At 46.4% G+C, this 27,465-nt stretch overlaps 9 protein-coding genes across 9 annotated transcripts; 5 read left to right on the forward strand and 4 right to left on the reverse strand.

Annotated features, from left to right (window-relative positions):
* Positions 1-508: 508 nt before the first annotated feature.
* Positions 509-2,474, reverse strand: FSUBG_12928 (arylsulfatase; the record flags this gene model as incomplete). Its single annotated transcript, XM_036677765.1, has 6 exons — positions 509-871; positions 928-1,040; positions 1,112-1,601; positions 1,652-1,970; positions 2,215-2,255; positions 2,298-2,474. The coding sequence occupies 6 exons, from the start codon at positions 2,472-2,474 to the stop codon at positions 509-511; spliced, it is 1,503 nt and encodes a 500-aa protein (XP_036531585.1).
* Positions 2,475-5,318: 2,844 nt separating this feature from the next.
* On the forward strand, positions 5,319-6,472 carry FSUBG_12929 (uncharacterized protein; the record flags this gene model as incomplete). Its single annotated transcript, XM_036677766.1, has 3 exons — positions 5,319-5,528; positions 5,579-5,831; positions 5,895-6,472. The coding sequence occupies 3 exons, from the start codon at positions 5,319-5,321 to the stop codon at positions 6,470-6,472; spliced, it is 1,041 nt and encodes a 346-aa protein (XP_036531586.1).
* A 773-nt stretch (positions 6,473-7,245) lies between these two features.
* FSUBG_12930 (uncharacterized protein) lies at positions 7,246-8,292 on the forward strand (the record flags this gene model as incomplete). The annotated part of the gene is made up of 5 exons (XM_036677768.1): positions 7,246-7,421; positions 7,472-7,765; positions 7,816-7,846; positions 7,890-8,070; positions 8,141-8,292. The coding sequence occupies 5 exons, from the start codon at positions 7,246-7,248 to the stop codon at positions 8,290-8,292; spliced, it is 834 nt and encodes a 277-aa protein (XP_036531587.1).
* A 739-nt stretch (positions 8,293-9,031) lies between these two features.
* On the reverse strand, positions 9,032-11,272 carry FSUBG_12931 (acetyl-coenzyme A synthetase; the record flags this gene model as incomplete). Its single annotated transcript, XM_036677769.1, has 6 exons — positions 9,032-9,496; positions 9,549-9,809; positions 9,857-11,016; positions 11,066-11,092; positions 11,145-11,168; positions 11,218-11,272. 6 exons carry the CDS (start codon positions 11,270-11,272, stop codon positions 9,032-9,034), a joined length of 1,992 nt encoding a protein of 663 aa, XP_036531588.1.
* A 1,326-nt stretch (positions 11,273-12,598) lies between these two features.
* On the reverse strand, positions 12,599-14,143 carry FSUBG_12932 (demethylmenaquinone methyltransferase; the record flags this gene model as incomplete). The annotated part of the gene is made up of 9 exons (XM_036677770.1): positions 12,599-12,832; positions 12,885-13,227; positions 13,277-13,366; positions 13,419-13,431; positions 13,482-13,509; positions 13,562-13,628; positions 13,684-13,725; positions 13,771-13,913; positions 13,961-14,143. 9 exons carry the CDS (start codon positions 14,141-14,143, stop codon positions 12,599-12,601), a joined length of 1,143 nt encoding a protein of 380 aa, XP_036531589.1.
* Positions 14,144-15,904: 1,761 nt separating this feature from the next.
* On the forward strand, positions 15,905-16,438 carry FSUBG_12933 (uncharacterized protein; the record flags this gene model as incomplete). The annotated part of the gene is made up of 1 exon (XM_036677771.1): positions 15,905-16,438. One exon carries the CDS (start codon positions 15,905-15,907, stop codon positions 16,436-16,438), a length of 534 nt encoding a protein of 177 aa, XP_036531590.1.
* A 2,508-nt stretch (positions 16,439-18,946) lies between these two features.
* FSUBG_12934 (uncharacterized protein) lies at positions 18,947-19,846 on the forward strand (the record flags this gene model as incomplete). Its single annotated transcript, XM_036677772.1, has 1 exon — positions 18,947-19,846. The coding sequence occupies one exon, from the start codon at positions 18,947-18,949 to the stop codon at positions 19,844-19,846; it is 900 nt and encodes a 299-aa protein (XP_036531591.1).
* A 2,469-nt stretch (positions 19,847-22,315) lies between these two features.
* FSUBG_12935 (cytochrome P450 monooxygenase) lies at positions 22,316-24,095 on the forward strand (the record flags this gene model as incomplete). The annotated part of the gene is made up of 4 exons (XM_036677773.1): positions 22,316-22,630; positions 22,678-23,040; positions 23,088-23,915; positions 23,967-24,095. The coding sequence occupies 4 exons, from the start codon at positions 22,316-22,318 to the stop codon at positions 24,093-24,095; spliced, it is 1,635 nt and encodes a 544-aa protein (XP_036531592.1).
* Positions 24,096-24,156: 61 nt separating this feature from the next.
* FSUBG_12936 (amidase nicotinamidase) lies at positions 24,157-24,786 on the reverse strand (the record flags this gene model as incomplete). The annotated part of the gene is made up of 2 exons (XM_036677774.1): positions 24,157-24,342; positions 24,391-24,786. The coding sequence occupies 2 exons, from the start codon at positions 24,784-24,786 to the stop codon at positions 24,157-24,159; spliced, it is 582 nt and encodes a 193-aa protein (XP_036531593.1).
* Between the last annotated feature and the right edge of the window lie 2,679 nt (positions 24,787-27,465).

A 27,465-nucleotide genomic window follows, 5' to 3' on the forward strand; every position in this document is an offset into this window, starting at 1 on the left:
ATATTATTAAATAACTTTAAAAAGAATTATATATATATTATAATAGGAAGGTTAAACTATTAAAGGTTTTATTAATTAAGTTATTTAGGCTAGCTAGAAAAGTTAAAGTATTAATACTTTTACTAAGGTAAGTTATATCTAGGCTAGTAATTAGAAGCTTTAAAAGCTAAGAGAATATAAGCTAACTAAGTTTATAAGATTAATATATAATAATTTTTAATACGATAGATTTGAAGTGTAAATTATTCAAGACCCTTCCAGCCACGTGCACAGAACGACGTTTATTACCAAGCTGCTTGCTAAGTGAGTTTATCAGTCTTTTCAGTCTTGCAAGTAGGAAGATGCCCGCTCTTGTACAGAACAAATATAGAAACTGATTAATTCTTGTGCGATGGTATAAAGAATAAAGAAATACCCAAAGGGAGTTCCCAAAATGACCGAATAGAAGAGCAATGATACATGAATCCCTCGTTGGCCTGATCCTATACGAGTCCATTTAAGTCTACAATCAGTAGCCTTGATAAATGGAGGGATCCTGAGGACCCTCAGCAGTTACAACGTAGCCTGACATGGACATATTAAAGCTGGCAGAATTCTTATCTGCAGTATGGAGGTAGGAACTGTCGTACTTGTTCTTCAATGCATCCTTCAATGAGTTGACATCACCATCCGGATGGAGAACCTTCCATGGCTTGATGCAAGTCTCACCCTTACAACTCTTCATTGCCATGAGAAGAGCATCCAGACGACTCACAATACTGAGGAGCGGCTTCTTGTTGATCTTGACATTGGAGCCGGCGTATGATGCAATTGGCATACCAGTGCCGTTCTTACCAGAAGGGAGAAGATTGTTGATTTGATAAGGGTCGACCTGCAGCGTCATAGTTAGAGCCGGCATCTTAGTGGAAGTAGACAAAGGATACCTACTGTCATGTCATAAAGCTCATGCTCGTTCGTGCAATGGACCGCGTAATAAAGGTTGTAGTCTTTGCTGTGCAGACGAATTCCCTTGTACGTGTTCAAATCACTCATGATCACGCCTGTAATAGAATCTGTCAACATCTCTTCCGAATTAAGCGAGAGAAAGGTCAATCCTTCGGCTTTAACTTACTATCGATTCCTTCATCAGCTGCCAGCCCCCAGAACTCAATACCAATGTGTTCAGCACGCCTCTGAGAAGCTCGTTCAAGTTCATCACCAGTAAGTGGGACCGCGAGACCGTCGAACTCATGCCGTGGCTTGACTCCCGCCATGCGAAAGATGGATGGTGCAAGATCGGTGTGGCTTGTCATGGCATCACTGACTACACCCTTGGGAACTCCTGGCCCACGAATAAGAAGCGGAACATTGATATCTTCCTCAAATCCACACTGTTTTCCAGGCGGAAGGCGATGCTGGCTGATGTGATAGCCATTGTCGCTAGTGTAGATAATATAGGTGTTATCCATAATGTCCAGAGACTCGAGCTCTTTGAAAATTCTGTCGACCATTTCATCAACAGCCAGCAGAGACTCTAGACGTAAGCGAAAGAAATTGTCGCCGTAGTCTACGTAAGTCTGGTTCAGGCGAGGGCGTTGTGCTACCCAGCTGACACCATTCGGCTTGGCTTCATCTTAGCACTTATGACTAATGGAATCACGGTCTTCCTTACCTCTTTTGGGTTGAAGTTGGGCGTCCTGGGGAGCTTGAGATCGCGGACCATGTCGGTGTGGCGCTTAGCAGGTTTCGGGGGCAGGATAAGAGGTTGAATGCTGGGGTCTGTTGGAGAGATGGTCCCGTTATATGTATCTGGACGCACGACAACTTCGGAATGGGTAGCAATGGGGGCACTACCGATGAAGAATGGCTTGCCAGCAGCATGCGCCTCCCGAATGTAGTTGATCGTCTTATCGGACAGGTCATCAGTATTGTAAGTTCCCTCACGACTGACGGGAGCGCCCTGGTCCTTTTGCCACGTAGCGTTCCAGTAGCTATACGTAAAAGGTTTGAAAAGGAAGTCAGAAGAAGTCTAGCCGGCGGCATGAGGCTTGTTATGATTTTCAACAGTGTATGCTTTAAAGAGCTTGCCAGTATAATAGGTATTGCGTCCAGCTTCTTGGAGCCAAATGGGCAGGTAGTTGCTGTTGAATCCCTCGGTGATGAACTTGGGGCATCCACCTACTTCCCGTTACCATCGAGGAAGAATTGTAACCTAGGGGTGAGTGACTACCATACGGTGCAATGACGTCGGTCATATTGGTATTGTGTGAAAGTCTCTATGTCAGTCCAAGTGCTAGAACACTTCCGTTCTGACATACCAATAATGACTTGTATACAGAGTTCCCCATCTGCTTCTTCAACAGTGCCATGTGCTTGAGAGATTCCATATGCACATCTTGATCATCCACCAAGACTAAGATGATTTTTGGTTTCGTCTTGGATGAGACAACAAATGCTGCTAGCGATGCAAGCACACCAAAGATGCGAAGAAGCATGTTTCTGTTTGAGGTTTCAAAGAGGAGGGTGTACGTAGGACACCTAGGAGTGGATAGTCGTGCGATGAACTGTGTGAAAGACAATGAACAACGCTTCCCTTATAATTTAAGGCATCAATATAGATCCCTCGGGGAATGTCTGATAAATGAAATGTTGGAGATCGTGTACTTGCCGAGGAAGGTTGACACGTAGCATTGTCACCAATCACATGTGAGTCTATACGAAGCGCAGCCATAACGGGGTGTCGCAACTTGTTTATTACCGTGACCCGTTGGCATTTATAAATACCCGATACACTAGTGGCTCGCAGCCAATATCTCCGAGTCCCGTTATCGACGTCATGACCGGGCATTTTTATGTCGGTTGCTATAGATGCACTCACATAGTTAACTCTAAATCCGGCCTTACAAGACCCTTGTATTTATTGCACCAGGATCGTGTGTTTATCATAGACAGGGGCCTCGTATTCAGAGCCAATCAACTTCCCCAGCCCGATGGAGCTCGGGTTGCGGTACAAGGCACTAGGCAAATGATAGTTACGAGTAACCTAGCGGATGTGACGGATGTTATTGCAGACAAACAAAGCATGTCTCAGATTTTCTCCAAACAACTTATGACACAAGTTCAGCTGCCATCAGACTGCGGTTTGCCGCGCGGCAGTGCACGTCTGAGCACAGCGGGCGTTTCAAGTATTTATTTTCATTCATTATTGAGTAGTCCGACTGTTAACATCGTTATATAAGGCCTGCAGCATTTCTACATTTCAGATATGCAACAAGCGAACCGTTTTATCACCCTCTATCTATATCTTATCAGGCCAACTATCTTCCAATCACCCTCTAAGCAATCATGGCGAAATGCAAAGAGCATCCACTCGATATTGATAGTGTGTCTCAATTCACTATAACCAGAGGTCTAACCCCCTAACTTCTTTTAGTCGATGAAAAGGACTTGAGCATCGGATTGACGACTCATGGTCTTCTAATTCTTGTCGCTACCTTATCTTGTCTCGTGGCATGTCTGGTCTCGGCCTTCCTGATATATAAGCATGCACAAGACTTTACCAAACCTTCACAGCAGAGACAGTGGGTTCCGATGCATCACAAACTGCTTGGCCATTACTGACCTCTATTTCTTTCAGAGTGATACGAATACTCTTTATGGTGCCTGTATATTCCATTGCATGCCTCTGTAGTATAATCTTCTACCGTCAGCACGTTTACATCGCCACCACCTATGAGTTCTACGAATCGCTTATCATTGCCGCCTTCTTCCTGCTTCTTTGCCAACTTCTGCATGTCAACCAGGCTACCTTGCAGGTTGGCCTTGCTGAACTTCAAACTAAGCCCTGGATACCCCCTATTCGTCTAGTCGCCTACTGTTTTGGCAACAGGACAGGGACGGCTTTAAATGGCTATAGATGGTTCAATGTGAGTTTTGCATGTTATTATGCATGCAGCCTTTGCCGTTTTGAAACATATTAATTGCTCTCCGCTTAGATCATTTGTGCTGGTGTGCTGCAGTTTTGCGTTGTTAAGTTTCTTGGAGCGCTGGTCACATGCATTACTGAAGCTGCAGACGTATATTGCGAAGAGTCAAGCAGTGCTTCCCATGCTCACATCTGGGTAAGAGCCCTTGGACTTGTTAATTTATAATACTAAAGCTTATAGGTAATGGTGATTGAGATTATATCCCTGGTTTCAGCCATGATGTGCCTGCTGCAGTTTTACAAGGAGGTCCATCGCCAAATTGCTAAACATCAACCCATGTTGAAATTTCTGGCTATCAAGCTAGTTATTCTGGTGTTTTACATACAATCAGTATGTTTTACAGATTTTATTTAGCATGGCCAGCCCTTTGCAGCAGAACAATACTGATCAATATCTCTTGTAGTTTATCTTTAATTTTCTCACCAAGCCAGGTGGACCTGTGAAGCCTACCGCATATATCTCCTACCCATCTTGGGCGGTTGGTCTCCCCAATACACTTCTGTGTATCGAGATGGTATTCGTGTCCGTTCTGCACCTCTACGCCTTCCCATATTGTCCATACAAGAACAACCAGACTTGTAGCAACGAGGGTTCTGAAGTGCTTGCACAAACACATCAATCAGAAGGCAGATATCAGGGGCTAAGTACCGAAGACTTTCACTACGACTCAATCTGGTCTGAGGGAACCAAGTGGTCTGCTAAGCCCCAGACATCAGCCAGAGGTGCAGTCCTAAAAGCGCTATCCTTTCAGGAAATTCTGCAGGGAATTGGAACAGCTGTAAAGTGGCTTTTTGTTTTGCGAAGATGACAACATTAATTTCTCACCTCGTTGAACATGCATTTTATTGTGCCCCAAGCAGCCCAGCCCTCTCTGTTTGTTCAGATTGAGCCGACTCTGCGATTTAGGTAGCTTGACCTCAGGGGGTAAAAAAGCTCAGACCTAAATATAGAGCATAAAAAATGAACTCATTAAAAGACATCCTAAACTTATCCTAAATTACCTAAATCTTTTTATCATTTAGGATCAAGGTCCTTAGATTTCTTTCCCCTCCTAGCCCAGTAATATTAAACGGACCGCTAACCTAATTCAAGAAAACGAAGCTCTTTTAATCGAAGCCACAATGCTTATTATAGCTAATTTATGCTTTATATCATAGTCACAAAGCGGGGTTGCAGTTAGTGATAGTGTCTCTTAAACTAACCTGATTTAGCAGTTACCTATTCCCTTAAACAGCACTTAGAGAGTCAGACAAGCTCATTTTGCCGCTTTCGCTCTCTAGTCAAACTACATAGCCAAGACGGATGAACTGTCCGTTAATCGGAGCTCGTGCCATCGTCTGACCCAGCGACATTATGGCCTTTCAGTCTGAACAGCGTGACGCTCAGTTCAACGCCCTCATCGACGTTCTGCACAGTGTCAAGAGCAACATATTCGATCCCTTCACCATCACTCGAACATATTATGAGTCTGCAGGGATACACATCGGTGTTGACATTTTAATTCCTCGTCGCCTCAAAAGCCAGAACCCACCAGTCATCGTCAGAATCCACGGCGGCTTCCTGGTATGCAAGCCTCATTTTAGCACTGAACATTGAGCTGACTTCTTTATCAGATCACTGGTTCAAGTTTGTTTCCTGCCTGGTTCTCCAAGTGGGTACTTGACTTTGCAGAGGAACAAGATGCCATTATCATCAGTCCCAATTACAGGCTTCTGCCTGAGGTGAAGGGTCGGGATATCATTCATGACATGGGAAACTTTTGGAACTGGGTGCACTCTGGAGGGCCTTCGCGCCACCTCGTAGCGATTGGGCAGCACAAGCTTCAACTGAATCTCATCAGAACGCTCGTCGTTGGTGGAAGTGCCGGTAAGCTCGAATCATATAATGCCAACTCATGCACCATTCACTAACCGGATCATCTGGTTGCAGGCGGATATCTGGCTCTACAGTCTGTGCTGGCAGGCTTTGTGAGACCCAAGGCGATTATAGCCCTCTACCCAATGGTCGATATGAAAGCGGCTCACTTCAGCAAGTCCTACGACAAGTCAATCGTTGGTGTACCAAACTATGCCAACGAAGATGTCAACACGTTCCTTTCCACCACCGCAGTGAAGCCTGCAATCACCGAGGCAGACCCGCCTGTGAGACTTGACTCAGCCATGGCAGTTGTGCATAACGGCCGGTATCTGGAACTTCTCGGTGAGGACCCTGACTTGTTCATTCTCGATCGCATCAAGAAGATGGCCTTGACTTCTGCAAACTATGAGAAACCGTTATTTCCGCCTCTATTTCTGCTCCACGGCGATGGAGATACTGCAGTGCCTGTTGATGGTACTCAGAAGCTGGTAGATTACCTGCAGCGGTTTGACCCAAGTACTCAGATTCATTTGGCTATCAGACCTGGAGACCATGGATTTGACTTCAAGGCTACCATTAATGAGGCTTGGTTGAGGCAAGGTTTGGATTTCGTCGTTGCTCCATGGCTAGATAGCAAGAGTCTCATCTAGACGACTATAACCCAAATTGTTCTTTTCCATCTTTCTTAAGACCTACACAAGCAGAGTATAGGCACAATATTCAGATCAAGAATGCGATATATTAACAAGTGGCCCAGGATATATAGTATTATCTTGTATTTATTTATTATGACTTCTAAAGATAGCGGTTTAAGAGTAATACTCTGATCATAACCTCGCAACCTATTCAAGAAACATTTTAGCTATATACTACTTGAGCTCTGATCTCTTCATTTTCCAATTCAAATACTCATAAAACTCATCTCTATCCATATCAGAATCTCCTTTATCTGCAGATGCACACTTCACCCCCTTAACATTTATATCAAATTCCTTATAACTATCTATTTCAGAATCGCTAACATCACCACTATCGTATTTGGAAGCAGCTGCTTGCCTCTAAACTTGGCCATCGGCACCACAGGGACTGCTGGGTCTCCTGCTCCCATGTCGTACCCGTCGTTGCGCCAGCCTCCTCGCCTTACCATATCTGCATCTGTAGCTCCAAGTGTTCTCCTGAGATATTCGTCAAATTGCATGAATGCTCGCGTTACTGCGTCAAACTGCTCTTTGCCCAGAGTCGGCTGAGGATTCCATATATGCAGTCACGCAGTCAGCCGCCTGGGTCCTGATCAGGCTCCCCTCACAATGTTTACCATTTCGGGTCATTGGCAAGCAAGTCCGGCGCAACGGCCTCATCTGCTAGTCGCCATCTTTTCTTCCATGTCTCGACTGCAAATAACGCATCTGAAACACCAAGCACGATGGAAGACCCCCAGGCGAAACTGTTTTTAACCGCCCGCGATCGGCATCCGCCAAACGAAGCTGCCAGATGCATTGAAAACAACATTGCTCTGCCAGGCCAACCACTACCTGTGTTCAGTGAACGTGCAAATGGCTTTGTATCCTTGGAAGAGGCTCGCCAAGAGCAGGAGGATAGGTAACATCTCACATACTAACGTTCACCTCTGCTAACGTCACTGATGGTAGTGCAACCAAGTGGAAGGAGATACAAGAGGAGATAGAAGCCCTCTCCCAATTGATGGAGCAAGTTCAGAGGAAGCTCGATCAAACTCAAACAGGCCAGAAATACAGTATCAAAGTCGATCTACGCCAGTGCAATTGGAAAGTGGTTTTGGGAGAAGTAGAGAAAACAGCTCAAATATGGAGGGGCAGACCAAACAAGCAAAGCAAAATAATGGTCTTTGTTGATAAGGTTGGGCGGCACTCGGAAGCTCTTGAAATGTGGTTGGCACTTTTGCCTACAGGCGATTATGGGTCAAGGTACATCCTGGAGTATATAGCATTCTCAAGTTTACTAACAATCTATTTAGTATCTGCGGAGCATTCAAGCTTATCATCGGGGTAAGTTGCTTCTCTCGTCTAACATCATACTAACACTAGATAGGCCGCCGGGAGGTACACCAAGGTCGAGGAGAGCGTTTATGAAGCAATGTCGGAGATACCAATAATCATGGAGCGTACAAAGAGATACGTTGACATGTACAGACAGATGCGCGATCAGTTTCTTGAACAGCGCACAATCGAGCTTTTCCGAGCTATCCTGACCTGCTTCACCAGGTCATGCAGTTCTTCCTTGATGGCAAGCCAAACAAGTCACTATATCAATTCCGACTTTCTGTCACTTACAGTTTGTAGGAAAGTTCATTGGCAGCCTTATGCAGCAGGTTGAATACAAGGAACAGCTGTTCCAAGGTGTTGCGGTCATCAAGGCGTTCGCTCAGGCTGTGAATGACGAGGCATCGCAGTGTCAAACACGTATGGTCACGACAGATTCCAAACCTTTATGAGGAAAACTCAGACCTCAACGCGTCTCCTTGTCAATGGTCGCGGAGATCTCTCGGCCAAAGAGGGTGTATCTCCATTCAGTGTTGTTATGGCTGAACTGGCGCGTATTTCAAATACGGGGCTCACTGAGTCTGCTCCTGTTTTCATTCTCAAGTATTTCTGTTCCGAACATCAACTTTCCCACCCTAATGACCCTCTCGCATCAGCAGTTGGCATCATGGCAAGTATCATAGGCCAGCTAATCTGTCAAATGACAGAGAAATGTCTTGCAGTTGATCTGTCCTTCATGTCTGATTCTAAGTGGCGAAAACTGGAACTCTTAGAACTCCATACCCTCTGCACAGTGTTCAAACGCGTTGTGGATCAAATACCGCGGGATGGTGTTGTACTCTGCATTATCGATGAGATCTCGGTCTATGAGACTTCTAGGCTTGGGGAAGAAACTGAGACGGTGATTAAGAAACTTGTGCAGCTTGCACATCAAGGCCGGTATCCAGTTTTCAAACTACTAGTCACTTGTTACGATCATGCTTTGGACGTGGGCAGGTACTTCTCTGGCTATACTCTTGACTTGGATGAGGATATTGAGACAGATGATACAGCTAATTGGATAATTGCAAGCCAATTATCTTGAATTATTATAAAAGTTATAAAGACAGTGGGTTGGGAGAAATACTCTAATCATGACCCATCCAAGAAACATTTTAACCACGATCGCTTCCCTCATTTTATCACCACCCATTAACCGCTCTTATGCACAACACCAATAATCTTCTCAACAACAGAAGGATCCGAAAGCGTAGTAATATCCCCCAGCTGATCCTGCTCACCCATAACCACCTTCCTCAAAACACGACGCATGATCTTTCCAGACCGAGTCTTGGGCAGATCAACGACCATGAAAATCTTCTTAGGCGCCGCAAAAGGACCAATGTTGTTGCGGACCTGCAGTCTGAGCTCGGCGTGGACTTCCTCCTCAGAGGTTCGGAATGCTTCTTTGAGGCAGACGAAGGCGATGACGGATTGGCCTGTTACTTCGTCGGAGACACCCACGACGGCGGATTCAGCGACGGCGGCGTGCTCGACCATTGCAGCTTCAATTTCAGCGGTTGAGAGGCGATGGCCGCTGACGTTGATTACGTCGTCGACACGGCCGCGGATCCAGTAGAAGCCGTCTTGGTCGCGGGCAGCTCCATCACCAGTAAACTACAAAATAATCAGCCATTACTCAACTGACTCAGCTCAGTTGAAAACTCACGTAGTATCCAGGATACACCTTGAGATATGTCTCCTCGAATCTTTGGTGATCACCGTAGACAGTTCGGGCCATGCTAGGCCATGAGGTCTTGAAAGCAAGAACGCCTTCGACTCCGTTGCCGTGGATCTCAGCACCAGAAACAGGATCGATCAAGACTGTGTCGATGCCGAAGAATGGCAGGCAAGCGGATCCAGGCTTGGTGGGCGTCACGCCAGCGAGAGGGGTGACTGCGTGAGAGCCAGTCTCAGTTTGCCAGTACGTCTACTCCAGTCAGTTTCGTCCATGAAGGACGTCCATGGTCAACTTACATCAACGATATGACATTCTCCCTTTCCAATGACATCGTAGTACCACTTCCAAATCTCTGGAGCGATAGGCTCACCGACTGAACCGAGAACTCGCAGACTGCTGGTGTCATGGTTGACGGGGTCAGATCCAGCTCTCTTCAATAAGCGAAGAGCCGTGGGAGCGACATAGAAGTGGGTGATCTGATGGTTCGCGATGATATCCCAGAAACGAGAAACATCAGGGAAAGTTGGTGTTCCCTCAAAGACAACTGTAGAGACACCCAAAAGGAGCGGAGCGTAGACCACATATGTATGACCAGTGATCCAGCCAACATCGCCAGCGCAGAAGTATCGATCGTTCTCATGAATGTCGAACACATACTTTCCCGTCGCAGCAGCCCCAACCAGGAAACCACCAGTGGTATGCAAAATACCCTTTGGCTTGCCCGTTGATCCAGAAGTATACAGCAAAAACAAAGGATCCTCAGCGTCCATGGCCTCAGGAGGGATGTAGCTAGGCCACTTGGCAGTCTGTTCATGCCACCAATAATCCCGTCCCTCAGTCCACGCGACCTTGGCACCAGTTCTCTTGAAAACAAGAGTCTGAACACCCTCGAGTGGGCTCAACGCCTCATCAACAATCTTCTTGATACCGATTGTTCGACCACCGCGCTGACTCTCATCAGCAGTAATGACGACCTTGCTCTTGGCGTTGACGACGCGATCTCGCAGCGAACCAGCTGAGAAACCAGCAAAGACAACAGAGTGAACAGCGCCGATGCGGGTGCAAGCAAGGATAGCGACAAGAGCTTCAGGGACCATGGGCATGTAAATAGCGACCGTGTCGCCCTTTCGCACGCCAAGGTCCTTGAGAGCCCAGGAGACCTTGCTGACTTGCTTAAGCAGCTCGCCGTATGTAATGGAGCGACCGCCATTTCCATCGTCAGTTTCGTGGATGATAGCAACCCTGTTGGGATCTTTGAGGGCATGGCGATCAACGCAGTTAAACGAAGCATTCAGCTTTCCGCCAAGGAACCAAGATGGGTTGCCCTCGACTAGCGAGCCGCTCTTGACGGTGTGAAAGTCGTGATCCCATGTAAGAAGCTCACGGGCCAGGTTTCCCCAGAAAGCTTCAGGCTCCGTGATGGAGAGCTGATGCATCTGCTGGTACTCCTCCAAGCCTAGATATTGTAAGCACGGGAATAATTTCCAGATTGGGATATAACTCACTGCCAATGTGAGGCTTGCTGGGGTGTCCTGAAGACGTGTTGTTAGTACGCAGCTATTTTACAGCATGGATTCAACGCACGTGCGAGCATTTTGTCGGGAAGATCTAACTCAATCTTAGTACAATCTCAACCAGAGTATTCGGATATACGTACACCATTCCTCGCCGTCACCATTGGTGACTGGTTGTGTCGATATGGGTTGGCGCATGATGAAATCGTATGATGTACTTTTTTTCATGCAATAAGTTTGGGTGGGTGTTGGTGGGAGCGTAGTGCGAAGCTTGGAATTTTATCGATATCGTGAAAAAGTCGAGGTGACTGAAAGGGGAAAAGGGGTGAGGTGCTGGTGAGCGGAGGATATTAGGTCAGCAGGATCCACGCACCCTTGTCAGTATAGTGTTGATTATGGTGACATGACGCAGTGGGCGGCAGTGGAAATCCTTGCCTTGTGATTGATTGATTCAGAGGCTTTAGAGGTCAATTTCGCCGATCCAAGCCGCGGTTGACGCAGTGACTCAGTGACTCAACCTAGATCACAGACTCGGCCAACAATGGAGTCTCGCGATTACTGTATCTGATGATAAACTTAAGCTTAAGCCTGCTCCATCACCTGCTCTTAATCACTTGACGACCGATCTTCGGCACTCAACTCTGAATAAGGGAATATAGTAAAATTAGATCAATTCTGCCGTAAGATTCTGCCACCGCCTTCTGTAATAAGTGTCAGCGCAACAAGGGAGACCGCGGTATCGGCCCGTAGCTGCGGCGTAATCTTGGCGATCATTCCACTTATTACCGCAATTGGAAAATAGTGGTCTTTTTTTGCCGTCGTAATCCCCAAGACAAGTGATTCCTTGTCATGTCACGCACCGCCAGTCTGGTCGGGTTTGGCAGTTCTTCGCCTTTACTACCTTATGAGGCAACATCACCACGTGGACTGAGTGAGTAGCACGCATTTGGACTCTGCCAAGACGATGCGAAGCTTGTGATGGCTGTGTATCGTATTGAGCCTGAATAATCCATGTGACAGCGCAGTCTAGGGTATCCCATTCCTCTGCTGATTCAGAGGCTCGTGCTTTTTTGTTTTGTTGAGGTCTCCCAACACGACAAAAAAATTGGGGTCCACTGTGATGTTATTAAAAAAAAACAAGTGCTGTAGGGTTGGCCGAAGCAGTTATACCGTCAAGTCATGTGATGAAGCTCGTGATTTGATCTGGCCACGAATATCGGTTACTTCAAGATAAGAACACACAAGCCAAGACTATCACAGATCCCGAGGTTAATGCATTTTGGAAAGCTTGTGAATTGCATTGCAGCTTGCACATGTCAGAGCTGTTGCATCATGGTGTGATCAAATTCCGTAACGGCTCAACGGCATGAGTGAAGGACCATGCAGCCTGTGGCGATACCAACAAATCCCTAGTAAAGGCTTCACTGTTCTTCAGAGACACTGTGAAAGCGCAGCTGCCAAACTTCCAGTTGATTATTATTTCTTACCTGAGAGTGGAAAGTCTCTTATTCTGCGCCTATGTATCTATTCAGGCTTCCTTGCGTAAACAACCCGCTGGCGATAGAAAGGATGGAACTTTCCAGATCGAATCTCGCGTCGCAATCGAGCGCAGTACACAGAAACCTCTTCCTTAGTCCAGCCAAGAACCATGTTAGCCATATACAGCACATAACCCTCGTAGTCCTGTTCAAGCGCGGCCTGAGCAAACTGTCCGATTTGCTTGAGCCGAGGGTCCTGGGGCCATCCTCCAATAGGTGCCTGAATTGATTAAGTCATTCATTCATATGAAGAAATGAAAGATTGAGCGTACCTTGAAGTCCCAAACTTTCACGTCAACGAAGCCTGCTTCCTCCATCCCCTTCTGCTGCAGATCTTTATCGATGATCTCAAAAGTGCGGTTCAGCTTTTTCCCGCCTTCGATAAAGAACTTGCCCCATTCGTTGATAGCACAGGTTTCGGTTACAGTGCCATCGTCACTTTCCATTCTAGGGGAGGCTTCGTAGCTCTCGACCCAACCGCCAGGCTTGCAGACGCGGAATGCCTCTTTTAACAGGGCGGACCAGTCGCTGATACTTCCGTACATATAGCGCATGTGCACGTAATCGAATGAGTTGGGGTCATAAGTCCACTCTTGCGTACAGTCTTCGATTTCGCTGCTCTTGTCAGAACACCTCATATCATCGGCTCTCACAAGCTACTTACAACTTCAGATTGGGTGGGACCCAGTCAGGCTGGATGGGGGAGATATCCGTTCCGACTACTTCGGCGTTGGGATATTCATCGGCGAAATCGCTGCGGGAAAGTCAGTAAAATACAAAGGCCTATATCTGTCAAGACATCTCACATAGCCCAAATACCTATTGCCTCAGTCAGTTACATATATTCCAGTTGGGTCTTGATAACATACCAGTTCCGGTTCCGATGTCCAAGACTTTCTGAATATCTTGTCAGAGATATGCTGTCAATACCCAAAGATAGTACACGAACCTGAATGTCGTCCTTTAGAGGAGCTAGATGGAGCTTCCCTTCCAGCGAAAGAGACAGCAGATGGTGACTATTTCCTGTAAGCTTATAATCTTGCAGACTATCTCTGATAAAAACTGGCTCACTTAATATCCATAGACTCGTTATGGTGCTCATCGTTCGGTGTCCTAAACCGTCAGCTGCAAAGCTTACACTTGAAAGGGCTCCCATACCAATACTCGGCATTTCCGCGCTCAGAGTGATACGTCCTCCCGTGAATGGTGCGGTAATGAAGAATGCTCGAAGAAATCGACTCAGTCGAACTAGCAACATCATCTCCGACCGCCGAATCAGCATCATCGTCTCCTGGCGCATCCTACATAATGTCAATAGTCGTGGCCAAGAGAACGTGATTCTACATACGCCCTCATTCAAGGTAGCCCAATGATCAGGGTTATGGAAATCTTCAGCAGGCTCGGCGGGGTTCTCTGCGGTGTTTTGCTCAGCAGGGGTCTGCTCCGTCGGTGCATGCGGTTCCTCCGCTGGAGGAGACGATACAACGGGCGCCTTCGGCGAGGAAGCTGCCTCCTTTGAAGTCTCTGCCATTTTGCGTATATGTCTTGGTAATTCTGGGGTGGTTCAGAAGTTTGAGCGCAAATCGAGAGACGATCAAAGCAACGGAAATGACAACTCAGCAAGGTTACAATGTGCTGATCAACCGATAAGAACCCTGTCTCCTCTACCCCACTATGAGACAAATACTGCCAATTTACATTTTGATATGTCTGTCATATGGAATTATCATTTTATTATATGGGATCAGTTGGTATTGCAGTATTGAAATGTTTATTAAAGTGGTGCTATTTATTCAGGCCACGTCACTGCAACAGTTTATGCCTATGTATATATGTAGAAACTTAACAGCGACAATAGATAGAGAATCATTACCATGAATTCAGATAAAGTATGCTTAGCCTAACTTTCTCTTAATATCACCCTTATATATGGTCTCCTTTAAGGGAGACACAGTAAGTCGCGGCTTCAGATGGTGGGTGCATTCAGTACATCCGCGTTCTGCACGTCAAGAAATAGCTACTGAAGAGTGAAGCCGGTACAGGAAGTTTTCTGTAGCCGACTAGGAACCTGATGCTTCTGGGAAAGACTCAGGGTTACGTTCTCTGAGGTAAGCTGATTATCAACAGTGGCAGCAACAAGTTTCACCGACGTTTCGAACACGCATATTTGGTTCTTCGGCTGAGCCCAGACGCTCCAGTTTCCATGAGAAGACCAGTCGCCAAGTTCCGTATTTTGGGTAACGACAGGTTAGGTGCACGAGATCCTGAAACTCATCCGGTCAATACTATCTTCGAGCTCGAAGATCTCGGGAAGTTCTGCAGGGGGTGTATCTTAAGTACACCAATGCAGATCTTAATACCAACTGCAAAATGGGTTTTTATAAGTACCTGAACCCTGAAGTTTGTGTGTAGAGTTCTGTTAGCAGTCTTGAAAAGATTGACACCACTGATCTGAATGACAGGATCCTGCAGAGCAACAGGCACCGTTGGATCCTAAGTGCAGGTATCCTAGGATAAGCCAATTACTTTCAGATTATAACGTGGAGAAATCCAAAGTCATCGCTATGTTGTTACGTACTGCCAGAAACCAGTAGTAGGTAAAGATAATCCCCACTGCAGCTGAACGAAAACAGGCGAATATACGAAGTAAAGATGGACAGCCAATAGACTTCTCTGACAGGATGACATGCGATCAGCGATTTATTGCTGACGTAGTGGGGTATATCCGAAGCTCCATTATCAGATTATATGCGGAATGACGCATCGTCCTGTAAATGCAGACCTGTAAAGACTTCCCGGCGGATGAAAGGCCAGCACATCAATGCTTTCCGGATAATCCTTTCCATAATCTTGTTACGGTGTTGGTTGTTATTATAGACTGATTGAAGGTATCTCTTCCTGTTTGAGCTGCATTTTCATCCTTGGCCAACGTCATAGAATCCTGAGCTCCGGGTAATTGTGATACAGCACTTTGGGGGCCATATGCAATCCAGGGGCAACTATAAAAGGCCTGCGTGATACCTGGAAACCAACCGAAAATTTACTAAGAGCATAGGTGTTCTCCTAAATCAAGATGGCGATGTTTTTGTTCCTAATTTCTCTCCTCTTGCTGTTTCCAACTGCATCTATGTCGTTGGTCAAGCGCGGCTGCGATTCTTTTGAAATCATGGATAAGAAGGGACACAGCGCCCCCGGACGACAAGTCCGCGTATCAGCATATATAAACTGCACGACAGAAAAAGCCCGAGAAGATGGTCCTCCCATGAATCAATGCAATAACGATCTATACAAAATGGGCATCATCGTCAATTCAACCATTAATGCCACCATCTCAGACAAGGCAGCTCTTCTAGAGATTGTGCGAAATGCTGCAGATCCAGCCACAGCACAGAGGGTGAATTTGAACAGAACTCTCGTGATTCCGTTCACCAACCCGCACGATACAGCGGAAAATGGAACGACTGGTTACTGGACATTTGTACCTGAATTGCAGTGTTTCAATGGTGTTCTCAAAGATTGTAAAGGTGACGATGAGGACTGGGATGGGGAGGTGGCTGTGGCCTGCGGCTACAAGATACTCAGCAGAGGAGCTAATGCGAGTACGGCGGTATACGACGGCGAAGTCAGCTTTGTCCGGGAATTTGGAGCGGAGTATAGTAAGAGTGACGAGGAGAAAAGACCGTGGCCAGAATATGAAACGGCTGTGGAGTGGGTCGAGGAGCATAAAGAGGACTCTGATTCTGGAGCCCTGAAGTATGCATCAGCTTATAGTGCGCGTATGGCTCTCACTTGGTTCTCCCTAACTATTTTACTTTTCTTTATTTAGTTTTATCAGAAATAAGAAGGTCTTTTAACTCTGACGTTGGCCTTGAAACAGAAGCAGCTTGGCACTAAGTGCTCTAGCCTTTTGGCAAAGTGATACCTGTTGTTAGGCTTCCTGATTGACTTGCCACAAGGCCATGAGTGTATCTAGCTTGCGACCACGTTTAGCGGAGACACAATATTTACCGGAAAATAGGATCTGTTCATAAAAAGCTCCTAACTGTGATTTCTTTTTACATCTATTTCACTCTAATAAGGTTGCCATATGCTTAACTAACCCCAACGACTGAAGACGTGAAACCCTCTTGATTCCCTAATCACTATGCCATTGGCACCCACTGTTCTTCTCCGTCCATCTCAAGCCCGTGCGAGTCACGCATGTGCCTTTTGAAGTTATCCTTCCTGCTGTTCGAAATAGCCTTTCGGCAGATAGAACAACGTAAAGATTTGCCAGAGATACCCAAAGCTGTCGCTAGATAAGGGTGATAAACTCGAACATGCTTTTTCATATCACCTTGTTCCGCCTTTCTTTCTGGGCAAAGTGGACATATAACCGGCCTATAGTGATTGCGAACGTGTTTCCTATATCGTCAACTTGTACTCGTGACAGACTGAATAGTTTGACTCACGTCACACGGCTTGCTAGTTTGTATGTCTTGTGAGGAGTCTTGCATTCTGGATGCTTACAAAAGTATCCTGTAAGTTTACCGCCATGGACATAATAGTCAGTTGGAGGCAGCTCATCTTCCTGGAAGAGCTGGAGAGAATGTCGCCTCTCTTCGCCGCTTCTACCCGACGCTCCGTTGACCGAATTGACCATGGCCATGCTTTGCTCATTCGGCGGAGTCTGATCATAAGATCCAATGCCAGATAAATCTGGTCTATTTGGCACAGCGGTTGGAGACTAATGCTCGTCGCTTTGATCAGAAGCATCGGTACGGTTGGGTAGAGCAGTTGCATTGACTGTTGGATGGAGCTCGAGTTCGTGCAATGATACGAATTGGGCCACTTCTCCCACGGTAATAGCTGAGTGATCTTCCATCTTTCTCTTTTGTAATACCCAACAACAAGCATTCCAGAGACGGAGCGAGGACCAACTGAGGAATTATGTTCTGTCAGGCTGCGTCAGATCATTCGTTCAATAAACCTAGTGCGGAAGCGAATGAAGACACAGTGATGTATACTTATAAACTTACAACGTTTCTTCTAAGAAATCCTTTAGCTGTAGGAAATCGAGGTGTATGAAATTTTATAAGGAATAGTTGGATGAGCAGACTTTTGGCTCTAGAGTCGTACTTATCTCAACCTGCAGACAGAACGCGACTTCAGTAACAGGGTATCGGCGCAAGGTCCCATTGGCCAATATGCAAGAGGCATACCAATTCAGCTATGGGAATGACGTATTTACATCCGACAGTTCGCTCGTCGCCCAATCAGCAATGGATTTTCAAGCCGCAATATGTCTGAGGCCTGCCACACTGCTCGGCGTGAAATCCCTGATAATCCTGGTGGAATGACATACTTTGTCTCTACGCATTTCATGAACTCCGAGCCACAACGCGATCGATGAATTTAGCTCCCAATAAGCATTCAACCTCTCTGCCTAGCAAACTACTTTCAACAATTAACATTTGCCTAGTAAGGTATTCGCAGATATGGGTGAGTATCTAGCAAAGCTATTATCGCACTACGGTGACTAATTATTAGAATCGAAAGGAACCCAGCAACCGCTTCTGGTCGCTCCAGAACGGGGATTAGTCAAACGCTTTTATCCTCCCCTTTTGTTCCTGATCGGCTTGACATCCATGTGTCCACGACGAAGATTAGGAGAGGACCCAGAATTCGATGCTTTGACAGGTCTGGAGCCACTTTTCCGAGCATTTGCTTCCAAAATTGCCTTCCTTTGTTGCACCGAGGTTGGTGGCGGAGCAATCTCGGCTTGTGCTGTGTTACAGCTGCCCGATTGTATCCAATACGTGATTGGTTTCAACCAGCAAAGTTCAACGAGACGTGAAAAGATCCAAGCTAGCATAGCTTCTATTCTTCATATGTTCTCTGCAGTTCCAACAGAGCATAGTGCGGAAAGAGAAAACCTTCGGAACAATGCCCTACACGCATCGCTTGAGTTGTGCAAGAGTCGGGTGAATGGATACTTGAGGTCGCTCAGAGTCCATCTACAAGAGTGTATTACAGCCTGTGAGCGTGAAAGTACCCTGGAAAGTAGGTTTCGTATACTCTATTCGCTGTGTTCAAATGGAGCTGACAAGTCTTAGGTAACTCGACTCAAGATGAAATGTCCCAAATCCTTCGCCTACTAGAAGTCTGTTTTGACACATGTCACTCTGAACCGGGTGAGTGTTTGAATCGTCTTACCCAGAGTTAACTGCCTATCTAATTATCATTTGTTCAAGTAAATTTCTTGAGCGTATGTGACCTGATCACTTCTTTAAGCAACTTTTTCAAGTCCCATATCTTTATTGATGTCAGGTGTCGCTTGGCGCGTGAAGATAACATGATGTCAACGACACACTGGTCAGACTTTGTTCATGTCGCAGGTCGACTGCTTACATATAAGCGTGCAGTGGACTTGATGGACTTGGTCGCAAAGATCTGGCCTCAGCTCTTTTCAAACATTCAAGTATGCATGATACCATCAAGTTCAACGGTGCCTGGCGTTCTTCCTACGAATCCATGGACAGCTGCTCAGATCATGAGGAAAATGACTAGCGATGAGTCCTTGTTGGGTCGTTTTGCAGCACAGCTAGGCTCACTTTCTGTGCACGACATAGACGTCAAGGTCTCTGAACTTTGGCGTAGTGCACCGAAACCACTGGTGCATGCGGAAGTGCTAGTGCATGACTGGCTAGAAAACACCGAGGGCGGAATCCGCCCTGAACGGTTTTTCAATCGTTGGAAATTCATCGGATCAAGCAAACCACCCTGCAAACTGTGCTCTTATTTTTTCGATGAATATCCAACTGATGTTCAAGTCCGGCCCTCTCATCAGAACGCGTATTTTACCTGGCGGATGCCTGATGTGTATGAGTACCAAGGTGAGGAATCAATCCGGAAACGAATGCTCGTAATGGATAGCATCAAGACTCGAATCAGAGCGGACGTTATGCGAATACTATCTGAGAAGCTAGCTGATGGACGAACTCATGATTCAAGTGCATATATATCCTTATGGCGTGGCATAGCGCCAGGTCTTCCCAACGACCCTATTACACTCGAAGCAACTACTCAGTTGCTCGAATCGCACACGCTTTCGACAAAGCACGAACAAAGTTCCACTGGTCGAAAGCCGGCCAATGAAGTGGTAAAAGTACTGGATGAGAATGAAGAAGGGCTAGATGAGAGTTATGAAGAGCAATTACTTTTCAAAGGTAGATCGGCTATCCGAAAGACTTAATAGAACCGATTGGGAGAACAACGACTAATGAGTTGAGATACTCCGATAATAAATTTTGAATCTATACAATCTTGATAATTTGAATCTTCATTTATTGCTGATATTAGCCATCACCTAGACTACTTACTATTGCCAAAATATAATCCCTTGGTCATACTATGCTACCTTTTTAGTATATTTGGGTTGTTACTCAAAAGGAACAGAGCTGGTCGGTATGACCACATGAAGTACACAGTTCTAACCTAAGGGCCAGGTTTAATAGCATTTTTATTGGGATCTTTCTTACTATTACCACTATTTCACTGGGTACATAGGCGGCCTTGACTTGACGTTGTTGTTCTGCTCTTGTCTAGCATGGGCAAAGCAAGCATAGTAGCTGCAGCAGCCAGCTTAAAAGGTTCCTCCGCAAATTTAGAAGTGGTCTTCCTAGCTGGTAACTAAGAAGTACGATCACCCAACGGTGGAGAGAGAAGTTTCTCTTGGCGATGTTGTAGTCAGTTCAAATATAGTACAGTACGATCGAAGGTACCAAGATAACTTTGTGACCAAACAGCCCATACATATTGCGAGAAAGCCGATAAATAATTTCCCCATCCACTTGAGAGCTAATGTGTTTCTTGACGATATGATGGGAAGATCAGCAGAGGTTTTGGAATAAATGCAGCTTAGTAACCCAAGATATTAGTGCCCTGGCTCAGCTAATGATCGGCTCTACAAACCATCCTACTAGCATCAGATCGACACTTTGGTACTATGTACGTGCTTCACGTGTCTAAGCCCGATATGCAAGCCCTGTTGTGGTGTTTTGTGCAACGAGGCGGGATGCGATGAGAATTTCCTTGTACCGAGATTTCGAATAAAAGAGAAACCGCCCTTGGAAGAGCAAGGGAACGTCTGGCTCAAAAAGCTTCGATCTTTCTGGGGAGGTTTGGTTCTGGAGCCACGGTACTCGAGTCGAGTCGGGATCGAGATTAACCTGTTGAGCGGCTTGGTATCGAGGCATTTGAGATGGAGAGCGCTGGTCTGTGGGTAGACTTGCCATGTATTGTGGTGAAAGGTGTCTGTGACTATGCAGACTCTCATAAGAATAAGGGATGGCAAGACTTTGCTGCGGCAACGTCGGCTTCTGTTGTTAAAGCCTTACTAGAGCGATACATCATAGCGGATAAATAGATTCAGATATCCCAGTTCGAGATGTCTGTGTCGGTTTATTCGATTGGACAGTGTAAACATCACCTCGATAGCTGGAATTCTGGATACCATCTGCATTTATTAATCCCCGAAAGTAGACCATCGTCCTAACGTCAAGGTCCGAGTGGGTAAATAGAGATTCCAACGTAGTTCTTAATATTACCTTGACATACTTGGGGCATGAGCCTCATAAACCATGGAACGGGCCGATGACAGCAGTAAATGCTATGAAATATGGTCTGAGCAGTAAACTTTATGTTCTTGCCGTATATCCGAAACTTCATGGAGAGAAGCATGGAAAGACCGGAACCTCTGTCGCAAGTGTACACTGACCAACTGTCAGGTCTAATAGCAAACTCTATAAGAGGCATCTTTGAATCAGATACATTACGTTCTCATCCGTACATCCGATGAGTCTTGTCTCCGGAAAGCCAGACAGATGGCGGTTGCATTGAGCGCTGAAGAAGGTTGGGCCTCGCGAAATTTCCCGACATCAATTGAAGAGTTATGGCATAACAGCTGGGGTTCAATGACATGATCTGATGAGAAAAGTGACGATAAGAAGAAGAATAAAGTTAATTCTGGTCACAGATAATGAACCGCAGCTGATGAATTCCGAATGCGTCCAACCAGACTCGAGACACAGCGCATGAAAGGAGCCTCAAATGCAACGCAACACAGTAAAACCTTGTGCAATCCCAGCATCGGCAAATTCTGTGACACGGCAGTTGTGATATACGCGACATGACTGCTATGATGACGACGTCCACACTCTGCCATCTCTCCCTCCTCCGCGAACTCCGAACGCCGTATTTCCTCTGTACGAATGAACACTCGTTATCGTCAACGCCTGCTTACTTTATCTGCGTTATCATTGCTCTCCCGTTCACATCTGCCGACGACATTTATTAGCTCCAACGCAGGCATGTCGCAGGGAAAAACTCTCCTCGCCTTGTTTTCCAGATAATGCACTATAGCTGAATAATTATGATGACATTTATTTACCAAAACGTAAAAAAGCGCTCGGATATCTGCATCAGCTCTACTTGCCGTGTTTACTTGCCGAGATGGTGGATCATTTTGTCCCCAAATACCCCAGAATGGCCTGTGGGGGCAAACCTGGAGTACCCGAAGACCGAGACTGTCATCAAGATCTGGTCCAAGTTGGAAAAGTGATATAAGAAGAGTATGGTAGATAGTAAAAAGACAGGAAATAAACCACTTCAGTGCCTTCTTCAACAATTCTTTTAATTTATTGCCTCTTTTTGTGCCTTCAACATGCACAGTGGCTTGGTTGAAACTCTTCTAAGTGCCCTCGCCCAGCATTGGGTGTTGGTACTTACATCGCTGACTGTCGCGTGGCTCGTCAAGAACAGATATCACCACGGTCTAAATAAATATCCCGGTCCCTTTTTGGCGTCTTTGACGGATTGGTGGCGCTTCTGGGATGTTTATGGACAGCGACCTGAGGTGACGCTGCAGAAACTTCATGCTAAGCATGGTGATATTGTCAGATTGGGACCAAACGTTCTGTCCTTTGCGGACCCTGCTGTTCTCAAATCCATCTACGGTCTTAGCAAGGGTTATGTCAAGGTATGTTTTTCCATCCAAGCTTGCAGCCTTGATATTAACTATCTCAGTCCGACTTCTATATTGTTCAACAATCCGTGGTCAAGGGCCACCGTCTCGCATCTCTCTTTAGCACAACAGACAATGACTTCCACTCCCAATTCCGCAGATGCGTCAACTCTGCCTTCTCTATGACCGCACTGGTTCAATACGAGCCCTTTGTCGATAACACCACCAAGCTGTTCCTAGAACAGACCGAGAAGCTCTTTGCTAAGCGTTCTGATGTCTGTGATTTTACACAGTGGCTTCAGTTCTACGCCTTTGATGTCATTGGCGAGATCACTTACAGCAAGAGACATGGCTTCATTGAGAAGAATGAGGATGTTGAGGGTATTGTCGCGTACCTTGGCAAGCTGTTCCTCTATGTTGCACCTGTAAGCCACTCGTTCACTCATTCAAGCTCTTGACTAACAGATCCCAGGTCGGACAAATTCCCTTCCTAGATCTCCTCTTGCAGAAGAACCCCATCTACCTCAAGCTCTCCCAGTGGGGTCTCTTTGACTCAACAATCGCCGTCGCACGCTTCGCCCGCGCCCGCATGGCTGAACGTCTCATCCCTGAGCTCAAGACAGTCGACAGCCTCCCCACCAGCAACCTAAAGAAACAGCCCCTCGGCCAGGACCTGCTCTCCAAGTTCATTGCCGCCCGTGAAGCCCGCCCTGAGTTTATGACAGACACTCTCGTCCAGACCATGGCTGTCTCCATGGCTTTTGCAGGCTCGGAAACTACAGCTATTACTCTCTCCGCTGTCTTCTACTACCTCCTCCGAAACCCCGAGTGCTACCAGAAGCTCAAGAATGAGCTTGATGAGGCTGCCAAGGCTGGTGTCTTTTCTGACTATGAAACTGGTCTGGTCACATTCTCTGAGGCTCAGAAGTTCCCCTACCTTCATGCTTGTGTCCAGGAAGCTTTCCGAATGCATCCCGCCCCAGGCCTCCCTATGGAGAGAATTGTTCCTCCCCAGGGAGCAGAGATTGGAGGCGAGTTCATCAAGGGCGGCACCATCGTCGGTGTCTCAGCCTGGATCATCCACAACCGCCCAGAGATCTTTGGAAACGATACTGATAAGTACCGACCTGAGCGCTGGTTGCCCGACCCCAATCTCGATGCTGAGGAGGAGGACAAGCGTATCAAGAAGATGACGGGTATGATGTTCCAATTTGGCATGGGTAGCCGAACATGCATTGGCAAGAACATCAGTCTCTTGGAGATCTACAAGGTTGTGCCAAGTCTTCTAAGAAGATTCGAGGTAAGCTACAGTCATCCCCACATGCATAGATCCAATACTAACAAGAAGCAGATTAACTTTGAAGACCCAAGCAAGGAGTGGAGGATCATCAACGCCTGGTTCGTTAAGCAGACAGACTTCAACGTCAAATTCACACGGAGAGAACTTGTACAGCCGGAATTCTCAGAGAAGCAGGAATGAAACGTATAATGAATTGTAATGACATAGATTGTAAAAGTTTATATCACTTATATAGATAGTTCTAAGCGATGCTGCTGCTCTTGATGATGGTTCCGAAGGCATCGCCAATCTCGCTCAGTGACACCTTGACCAGCTGTGAGGCATCAACGCCTGGGATGTCTCGATCGCCGACAGCGTCTTCGGGGATGATGACGTCGAAGCCAAGCTCGTCGGCTTGACGCGCGGTAGTCGAGACGCAGACATGGGCCTTTACATGATTAGTCCTGTATCTCAGTTATATAACCCGTTGACTTACCATGTATCCCGTGAGAACAACCTTCTTCTTCCCCGTCTTTTCCAAAACACTCTGAAGATCCGTCTTGGTGAAAGAGCCAGGAAAGTTCTTGTGGATAGCAGCCTCGCCGTCCTTGGGCTTCAGCTCCTCAAACTCCTCAGCAAGTTTAGTCCCCGGGGTAAAAACAGGCGCGCCCTCTGGCGTATCATGCATGACATGCACGATACTCCCATTCGCAGCTCTATATTTCTCCAAAAGTCCTGCGATGACCTTGCGCGACTCAGCAGCGTTGGTGACTTTGAGCTGGCCCTCAGCGTACTCATTCTGCGCGTCGATGATGATGAGTACGCTATCGGAGGGGCTGGCCGTAGAGGCGGGGATGCCAACGAGGTCACGGAACGAAGTTGCGGAGGCCATTTTTAATTGTTGGTTGTATCGTGAGTGTTGGGTGTTGTTACAACTGATGCGGGAGTCTTTATATAGTGGTTAGGTCATTGACATGACCCCTCACCTGGAGCAATGGGTTAACTTGATGATATTCCCATTACTCAGCAACCAAGGTCGAATTAAGGTAAAAGATCACGTAATTGGAAGGAAAGCCGACAGGCAATTGATCTGGGTACAGACCAAAGTCACCAATTACGCCTTGACTAGGCTGGATGTTGACTGTTGTGTCCTTTGGTCCGACGAGCGTTCTCGAAAACCATTGGATGAAGTCAGTGGGTTTATGCCCAATTAGTACATTATAGCCGACAAATTGGGTCTTCAATTCTATCCCGCTGGTCCATCAGTAGTAGACTAGCAGTACAGTAATAATAACGTTATGATTCCTAACGAAATCTAGAACTAACTACTCCGTATTACTTACATAACGCTATTATAGATATATAAACCTCTTCAATGGATGATCACTAGTAGGATGAGGATTATTCTGAAATGATCTCGTCCACTTCTCAGTAGTCGATTTTATCAATTATAAGGGTATTATTAGGGAATATTCTAGTCATAGGATGTCCAGCAATTTGACCGTACATCATCCTCCCATCATTAAATCATTTTCAATTCTGCGGCGAAAGGGTATATCCATTTGTACCATATCCATAAGCACATACGTTCCGTGCCTCCCATCTCAAAAAGTCCCCCAAGTCATGGTCCAGATTACATCCCATCGGAGGTATCTCAGACTTATCCAATTCTTTCCCATCCAACGAGATTTGAATTGGTATCATTGGGCTCATCGGACTTGATAGAGAACTTGCTGTTGAGCTATCAAGGTCTTCTTGTGTCTCTGCCCATTGCTGGGTCTTTTGGCGTATCATCTTGGGTCGAATTGGTTTTGGTGACTTGAGCGATGGCATGCGGCAGTCTATGGTAGGTCGGACAACTGTTAGGTGTTTTGTTTCGTCTTGGCGTTTGTTGTTTAGGGCTTGGGTGAGAGCTTCGAATGCTTTGTCTGTTTGGCGGGTGATGCACTTGTTGCAGTCTGCAGAGGCACTCAATGTGTGTCTGTGATCGAGTGGTGAGTTGTTGGTACTTGGGGCTGGAAGGTTTGGCATCATGGAGTGTCTTTGTTGACGCTGTGCCATTTCAGATAGGTTCGTTGTTTGGAGTCGCAGTGGTGATCTTCGTCTGAGTTGTGTAATGTTTGAGCCAGCCGATGGTGATTTCCTCTCATCCAGACTCCTGTCCCGTTTTATATCTGATCCACCTCTGCTAATAATAGTGAGGAACTCCTCCTTTCCTTCAAAGCTGCTTGGCCGTAGCACGCATGCAGATTGACTGTGTTGGTCTAATGAGGGCGAAAAGGACATGGAATTGCGGACGTCGTGGACTGCAGAAACAGTCTGAATAAACATAGGTTCGGAATCATCGAGAATTCCGAGCGGTTTTGCCGTCGTCGGCCATTTTATTAGTGATAGAGCTGGTGATGCTGGCCCGGCGCTTGGTATTTCTGGGCTCTCGAACGACAGGGATGGCTCGCTGTCGGTAGGTGATTTAGTAGCGGGCGTTTGCGACAGCTGGAGAGCTTTGCATCGTTGCTCCCAAAACTCCAGGCCATCGAACCTCTTTACCATTTTGTCTGTGGTATATGCTAGCACGATAGAAAATCCATAGAATAAATAATAATGTTCTAGTAAGGATAAAAAAGTAAACATGAAGAAAAAAGAATGGGGTCGTTTCGTTGAAATTATACTGAGACAATAACATGATCAAGGGAGCGCCCCTAGGGACGAGGGCGAAAGCTACTGTAATTAGACACAAAGCCCCATTTGCATTCCGGCACTGCTACGATGTGACGTCCTCGTATAGAGCAGAGCCTAACGGTAGACTCGGCGACACCTACGAGCTACAAGGGTTGATTGATGGTATCGTGACATTCGTTTTTTGTGGCTCGTGCCGATTACGTCTGGAACGAGCCGTTGAGTGGTTGCACAGCCACGCTCCACTAACACGAGATAAAAATAGCAGCAATAAACGTGGCATGGTTCTGCAAACTTGGGCTTGGGCTCTATTGAGCTAATCACGTGCAAACTATTCGCTCTTGAGATTCGCTGGGATGAAAAAACGTATTTAAGCTTCTGGTGTCCGAGGAGTCCGACCGGACTTTAAGAGGAGAGTGGCTGAAGACAACGTTACGAGACTGTCGACCTGGCTTAGGAACATGACGTAGCGTGAACCTTGGTTACCCTAGAGATCATTAATTCTAGGATATCGAAGGGAGATCCTGCAAAGGGCTATTTAGTCAGCTCAAGGGGAAGTTAAAATCCAGAGTAATCTTCAGAATTATAGCAAAATCAGCGCCAGTACGTTTGCAACAATAAACTTGTAGACAGGGTCATAAAAGAGTGGGCAACACTTTGCTGCTATCGTCATCCAAGGGTTGTCCGTCACCGATTGTCATACGATGGGTAGACACAGCATTATGCAAGATAAGCGAGCCACCAATTCTGAATTCTTACGGAGTCTCTAGATGGTTTTTGGCTTATTTTACCCTTGGGAGATGTCAAGTTCGTTCTCAAGCTCATTTAACCGGAATATACCATTCGCCACCTGGAGGCTTGACCAAAGCCAGAGCTGCTGTCAGGGCAATCTAGG

This window comes from Fusarium subglutinans (assembly GCF_013396075.1).
Source record: "Fusarium subglutinans strain NRRL 66333 chromosome Unknown NRRL66333_c0000299, whole genome shotgun sequence".
Lineage (NCBI taxonomy): Eukaryota > Fungi > Ascomycota > Sordariomycetes > Hypocreales > Nectriaceae > Fusarium > Fusarium subglutinans.